Source organism: Acanthisitta chloris, unplaced genomic scaffold, assembly GCF_000695815.1.
Source record: "Acanthisitta chloris isolate BGI_N310 unplaced genomic scaffold, ASM69581v1 Scaffold32235, whole genome shotgun sequence".
Taxonomy (NCBI): Eukaryota; Metazoa; Chordata; class Aves; order Passeriformes; family Acanthisittidae; genus Acanthisitta; species Acanthisitta chloris.
In genome coordinates, this window is record NW_008674733.1 from 4,144 (window position 1) to 12,005 (window position 7,862).

Here is a 7,862-nt window from a genome sequence, read left to right on the forward strand (position 1 = left end):
AAAAACCATCTAGTTCCAGTGTCCCTGCTGTGGGCAGGGGCACTTTCCACCAGCCCAAGTTGCTCAGAGCCCTATCCATGACTGTTGTATCCAAGACCTTAGTAAGTGCAAATTATTAACTCTTCCCAGCACCCTGTGAACTGAAGAGTATTTAACAATTTCAAAGGATAGTTGTCAAAATATTTCTAAAAAATGCTTAGACTCAAATCAAAACTATATAGCAGGTGATACTTGATTGAAAGACAGGGGGACAAAAAAAAATATTCCTGCTTTTTCTTATCTTTCCGAAGTGCTAATTTAAGCAACCCAGATGATGAAAATATTTCCTGTTCCTCCAGCTAAACACAAAATAATCAGGATTAAGCACTTCTACGCAGCAGAACCTGATAGAACTCATCCTCAAGAAAAACAAGCTGATTCTGCTGTAAAGCCTGTGCTTGAATTAGAATACAAAGTTATCACAGCAACTGAGGTGATCTAAAAATTCTGCTTCCCATAAATCTACAAATATATTTAAAATGCAAAACGTCTACCTTATTAAAATTTGGGGCTCTATGAAGAAATAATCTTCAATTTTATTATTACAGATTAAAAAAAAATACAGTCTTTAAAAGGCAACAAATTTGGGGACATTTTCTATTAAAGATAAATACTTTAAAACACATCACACACATTTAATCATTTCATTCACCGTGTATTAAGAAAAAATAGGAATAAATTTATATCCTACAGATAACATGGTCTCTTTTAAATATTTTTAAAATACTTTGAAAATAACTTAATCCATTCTTTAGCAATTATGTATTCAGTAATATCTGTCCTAGAAAACATTACTTTAAGCCTCTTAAGAAGCATTTAGTGGACAAGTGGATACGGAAGTGGAATCTGAGGGGAGGGTTTTCTGTTTGGTTGGGGGATTTTTGGATGTATGCCTTTGTTTCTTAAACTGTTTGAGTAAAAACCTTAATACTTACATGGGGGAAAACAACAAAAAGAGCAAGCAGTCAACCACACAAACTTACCAACATCCATGGCAGTTTCCATGAAGCTTTTCTGCCTTGAGGCAAATTCAGCCAACAGTTTCTGTTGCCTTTCTCTAGCCTTCTGTCGTCTGAGCGGAAGAAGAAGGGGGAAGAGGGAAAAAACAAACAGAAGTACATATCATGGAAGGAAAAAATACTTTATAATGTCAGGCTGATTACAGCTACCACCTTAAACAGTATCATTCAAAATTCAGGTTTTTTTCTAAATAAAGGAGTAATCAATCTCCAAGCCTAAAATAGGAATGTCTTGCTTTAGAGTTTTTTAAGAAATAAGTATTATTTTCTTTTGAGTCTGAAAGAAAGGAATAAAATCCTGTCAGAAAACCTAAGGATCTTTTAACAGATTAGGACATAACATCATATGAAAAAGAACCCAAGACTTTATTCTTAAAACTTTTTCTTCTGTTACATATGGGAAGAATAATAGAGTGCAATGTCAACTGTTGGAGCCCAAACAAGGACTCCAACAAAGAGCCCAACAAAACAAGGACATGTGTGAGCAACCAATGTTTGCAAGTTAATAACAACAATAACAAAAGCCTACCTTACTCCCTTTTGATACCAAGCTTAAAGCCAAGGGAAACAATTAAGAATAATTTATTTTCCATCTCAGGCTCCTCACAGTGGTTCCTTCTCCCCCAACTCCACCCAAGACATTGGTCACCAACAGCTTTTATACCCAGACTTAAAGAAACTTGAGATTGCATCCAGATTACAAGCCCTTATCTCTCTGGAGCCACAGGAACTTCATTAACTTTTTCCTCATTGTTTATCATAGCTCTGGATTTACAAATTAAAGACCACAGAGACTTATTCTTGTCTATCCTTCTATTTAAAGTGTATTAGTGATCTGTACAAGGTTATATGACCAGCTACGTAACTCCATATATATGTACACTGCAGTGGGTGGAGGAATACTGATGGATGTTGTCAGGTAAAGAAAACACACATTCATTTTCCTCTTCCTGAGGTACCAAGAAAGGTTCTTTACTTTGACAAGAATTTATAAACAGAGGAATGGGAAAGTGCAAGTGGCAAAACCAAAGCAAACCCCTACACCACAGCTGCTCACCACAAGGAGCATGCAAAGGCTCACGTGCCCCAGGGGTAGAGGGGCTTATCCAGTACCTTCCCAGCACAGCTATACCTCTATCAGAACTACAAATTCTGTGCATCAGCATTTACAGTGATTTCTTCTTCCCCAGCTCAGAGATGATTCTGATAACCAAATGGGATTTTAAAACATCACTTGGCATCTGACAGCCTGATGGGTGTGTGAGTCCTCTCAGTGGGAGCCTCCAGCACAGTCTGATGATCAGTGCCCTGGCACAGAACAGGCATGCACAGGCTCAAGGCAGACAACACACTGTCACCTGTAATCCTGTGGTGACCTGTGTATAAGTCAAACCTTTCAACCTGTTTTCTTAAAGGAATCTCAAAGCCCCAAATATCTCTGCCCATTGATCTGTCACATTGTACAGTCACCATTCCTCACAATAACCTCTATTTACAACAACATTAAGATTGATTATTCTGAGGATCAGACCAGGGCATTCATTAGACTCGGCTTTTTTAATTTCTCCCTGGGATTTCTCAATATACCCCTTGACTAAAAGCAGTGACTGTAAATAGATGCCTTTAATAAGAAGACATAAACAAACTGTGACAGATTCAGCACAGCTCAGTAATTTTCCATGATGGCCCACGGGACTATGACACTGCAATTGAAAACACAGCGCAAGCAACTCAGCCTCTGTTCTAGGTCCATATTTTAGTTTCTATGGCAACAATCCATTGCCTGAGCGATGCCGAGTGTGTCATTATACACTGAAGTAACCAAAACGGATGATCGGTTAACATGCAGAGTCTGCTCAGCCCTCACTGATACAAAACCGGACTTGGGGGGAAAGCAAAACAAAAAAAAACCACCAAAAATGTAACAATTGCAGAATGACTACATAAGCACTGTCGGTCTATGAGCTTAGTCATTTCAGTTACCACACTGTCCAACTTCATGGGTCCACCAATATCATTATAAATTTGGGAAGAATCTAATCATCACTCAGAATAACAAAGAATGGGAAACACTTTTATGATGACATTAGCCCTCAAACTTAACTGAAACCTTAAAGTGCTTCTAATAGAGCCTTGGAAATATCACATCCTTTACAGGGGGAATGACCTTAGCCTTTTCTATATAAAAAATTACTTGATTCATCAATTCCTGTGCTTCTCCTGTACACAAATCTAGCACTACTGAGTACCACAATAATGATTAGATGTCCAAGATGTAGTTCTGTTTTATCCAAAGCAGCTATTCATTCCAGATTTTTCTGGTAGACAATTTTATGTGCTAAGCCTTGACTATTTTCCTCATTTACTGAGCTATTACACACGATGTTGAAAATTTAACTATTAACTGAACAGTAGCAAGAAAAAATAATTCTACTCTGTAAAGAATGCAACTTAGACAAATATACTAAATCTGTATTTTTAAAGTGTAATTTTCAAGTACAGTACATGTCTTGGACATAGAATATAGTGACAAATTTATTTTCAAATAAAAATAGCAGGATAAATAAAGGTAATCCAGGAACCAACTGAGTCAGATGGCTGCATGTTTCCACCCAAATTTCTAGATGCATAATTACATAGTCTGGTTACATAAAGCATTCAAAATACTACATGAACAAGCACCCAATCATCTTCTTGTCCATTCCAGTCTGTGCTCTGTCTCTGCTTAAGCTAATGCATTAAGCACCCTGACCTGAACTCCTCACTTCTATGCCCCAACCTTCTAACACTATCCACTGTCCTCTTGCGCCAAACACCATGTTACACTCTTTTGTGCCAACCAGTTGCCAGTCTCTTCCCACTGCCCCACTCCAACCACCTCTTCTTCTTTCTGGCTGATTCTATTGCATCCCCCAAATGCCAATCTCATGCCCTCTAGGCATTTGCATTCCTGTTCCACATTCTCCTTCTCCCACCATCTCTCAAACCCCCATTCTTCCCCATCAAGATTTTCACTAAAAATTGCTTTCTTTCATTTGCTACTCTTCTGAGTATTTTTGTCCTGACAACATAGTTCTTCCATAACATCCCTGCTTGCTAGTTGTCTTCCCGCATCAACTACTCACTTGACCTGGCATCTTTGCTCACTAGTGCACTGACCATAAGGTTTCTCCTTCCAGTCCCAGTTTCAGCTGCCCCTAGGACTGCCCCCTGCCAGTCTCAGTTTTCACCTCTATTTCTCAGCTTTAGTTGCTGTCCTCTAGGACGTTGTTCTATGTGATTCCTCTTCCACATGACTTCTCATGCCAACACAACGTTGGCTGAAGCAGAAGAGAGGCAGGCTCTCTGCATTCATTCCAATAGTGCTAGCATCCTGGGAGCTCTCAGGACTCATTATACCCCAACCTCAACACTGTCTGAGCTTTTTCCAAAAACATTTCAGCCCAAAACAGACATCTGGCATAAAGGTTTTCAGGCCACATAATAAGAAGATATGACCTTCAGTTTTTAAAAAAGAGCTATAAAAAAACTGAAAACATGCTTTTAAAACTGAATGGGTTGGACAAGCAAAAATGTTCATATATAGTAAAAAACCTCAAACTCAATCATACTGTGATGTATTGTCTGTTCAGTCACATACACACAAAAATTTTAACTCATCTTGTGGTAAGCCACAAAAGCTAACGCAACCTTAATTCTATGCCTTTGTATACATGAGTGGTATACAACATTGAAGGGTGAGCGTGTGCATCACATACAATTATTATGAAATTTTTCTGATTTAAAGATCTCAATCAGCAAAATGCAGATTCCTCCTCAGTACCCATGTAAACCATGTCTATTCAAAATGGATAAAGAGAACTGCAGAATTAAAACTTACTCTTTTAATATATAAGTAATGCAAAAACCTAGAGACAGATGGATCAACAGATGCACAACACACACTGCCCTTCTACCACCCCTTTACTTCGCTATTAATGTTACCTTTCTTCTTTATCTAATGTTTTCTTCTCTGCAGAACTGATCTTTTTTGGCGGTACAGGAGGTGTCACCTTTCTGCAGATCTCTTCAATTATGCGTTTATTCAGTCTGCTCTGCACAGCAGCTTTCAATAAAATCCTTTCTACTGCTGTCATTCCATCACCGTGAGAGTATCTTGGAATTTCTGGGTGGATTAAAACATCCACATCATCCAGCCACGGAGGGTAGTAAGAGTTTTGTTTTCCTGAGAGTTTGTGATGCAATTTAATCAGCAAGGACAATATGCTTTCCTTGACTTCTAGAATGGCTGTGGTTAGCTGTGGAGTTGCACCAGGTGCTGACCATTTCATTGATGTTTTGGGTCGAACCACCTGGTTTGCCTCACTGGTGTTGCGATTGATGATCTCCTGGAACTTCTTTCTACGCTCTGCAACCAAACTGAACACCTGAGCCGTCCCCGAGTTCTTGGGAAAAAAATCAGAATGATTAATTGCCAGAAATCCCAAGTATAAACAACACACATTTATAAAACTACAGAAAATACTTAAGCTAGGAGGAAAGCACAATACTTGAAGCTTCCTGTCCTCTCACAAACATATTGAAAATTAGGATAGCAAAATACTAAGCCTGCAAGTTGTGTTTTTGTATAAATCTGTTACATGCAGCTACATAAAGTCAACTACAAAATTCAAATATCTATACCAAAGCAACTAACAACTCCTTTTGCTCTAGTCTAACTTACAATTCTCTTCTCCCAATAATATTTCCTTAGTTTTTCTAGAATAGTAGTAATTTCAGTGTCTTTCTGTCATTTAAATGCCTTTAATGAAGTCTACTGAGCACCGTTGCACAACATAACCCATAATACCACACATCATGGCACACAGGTGAGCCCACACATCCCCATGGGAATGTCCATTTTGTATGCATTTATTAGCTGAGCTCCAGAAGCCACAGATCCATATCTGCAAGCAGAACTTGCTATTCAGGGCATGTGAGCACATGAATATAGCTACATTAATGACAGCCTGTTCAGATGTCTCTATCTTGCACTACTCGAGAAGTCAATACCAAATTAAGGTTACACATACTGAATCCATAGAAGAAAGATATTTCTTGAATGCTTTGAACATGGCATTCAGAACACTTCTCTCTCCCCTTCTCAGAAGGCTGAGCAGCTAAGAGATAACAAATATATAAATGGGATTCTGACAACCACCTCGTCTACCTTCTTCATATTTTAATCTATTTCGTGTCATCTCCCCAATTTTAGATTTTGTCTGGTTTTCTGACCTTAACACACAAAACAAATATCCATTGTGTTTCACTACATCTGGCACAGAGTAACCTGAAGTGCTGTACAGAAAAGATACTAAGGCAATCCTGACACAAAGATCATCTATTGGCTATAAATCTTACAGGCTCCCACCATTGACATATTCATTTATTTTCACAACAACAAAAAGTTGCCATTAATATATTCAAGTGCACTTTCAATGTAAGGTTAAACTTACCTAGATTTCAGAAAGCCAAGACTAGTCTGCATTATTAAATGTTAGTAATATCTTGGCAAGACAAAAAAGGCCTAAACACAAAGCTCAAGCAGTAAATGTCAACTGACATTTCATATTTAATAAAAAGCTTTTATGCCAAAAACATTTAAAACATAATGGCATTTTGTTGCTTAGAACTCTAGTACCTAAGATTACCATCCAGAACATGAAAAAAGCATGAACCTTTGCAATACGAATTAAAAGGAAATTCAGGAAAATGAGAAGATTCCACTGAATGTTAAGATAAGCACAATTAAAGCCAAGTTGCTAGTTAATCGCTTAGGAGAACAAACTGCACACAGATCTACCTCTCTCTGGAGGCTCTTCCGCCTTGAACTCTGGTAGATTGAGGACAAAAAAAGTCATTAAATACATCATTTGGAAGGAGGTATCATTTGAAATCACTTCTATTTCTACTATCAGTACACTTAGGAAAAATTACTGAAGGGGAAAAAAAAAATCCTAAGAAATTAATAAAACCAGTAACAAAAATCCTAACAAGAAAGCCAAAACAGGCAATAGCTTAAACTGATCAAGGGAAAGAACTTGTATTTGTATGTACTTACTTGTGATGAAGCTAAGCCATCAGAACTTGTACTTGCAGGTGGTTCCCTCTTGACCTCTGGAGCAGTTTCTGGCACTCTTACTCGGACATAGTTAATGAAGTGACGCATGTTAGAAACCAAGTTACTGCCTGGAAACCAACTGTCATGGCAACGCTCTTGTCCACCTGCAGCTTCCTAAAACAATTTTAAAAAATCTAGCATACTTTCTCTTATGTATCGAAATAACATAAGCCGCTTTTGTCCCTCTGTTACTGAGGCCATCATCTGTCCATGAGACAGGAACATTGTGTTCAACATGACATACCTCAACAAAAACTAACAGATCTGTTGAAAATTATGATGATTGATGCCTACTGTGAGGGCCACAGGGCTGAGAAACACAAATCTTTGATTTCAATATAATCAAATACAGCCATTAGTGCTAACTAGCAGAAGTAAAAGGAACTGCTGAGAGTAATTCAAAACTGTACAGTCTGAGATTCATACAGAAAATTCAAACTAAATAGAAGTCAATCTCTGAAAGAAAGAAAAAGTGACAAATCCTTGGTCGTAGAAAAAATGTTAAACAATAAGAAAAATTATCCAAGTCAGATAATGCAAGGGAATCTGGAATCTCAGGAATAATGCCTCTTCATATTCCAATTCTCATCAACAGTACAGTTAAAATTTTGGCTAATTCACATATTTTAGAAGATACAGACCTT

The 7,862-nt window shown here is 37.8% G+C and overlaps 1 protein-coding gene across 1 annotated transcript; it reads right to left on the bottom strand.

Annotated features, from left to right (window-relative positions):
- Positions 1-1,022: 1,022 nt before the first annotated feature.
- Positions 1,023-7,332, bottom strand: LOC103802939 (E3 ubiquitin-protein ligase UBR3-like; the record flags this gene model as incomplete). The annotated part of the gene is made up of 3 exons (XM_009075473.1): positions 1,023-1,111; positions 5,043-5,503; positions 7,159-7,332. Coding segments are annotated over 3 exons (724 nt in total), but the record flags the coding sequence as incomplete, so codon positions are not given.
- Positions 7,333-7,862: the final 530 nt, after the last annotated feature.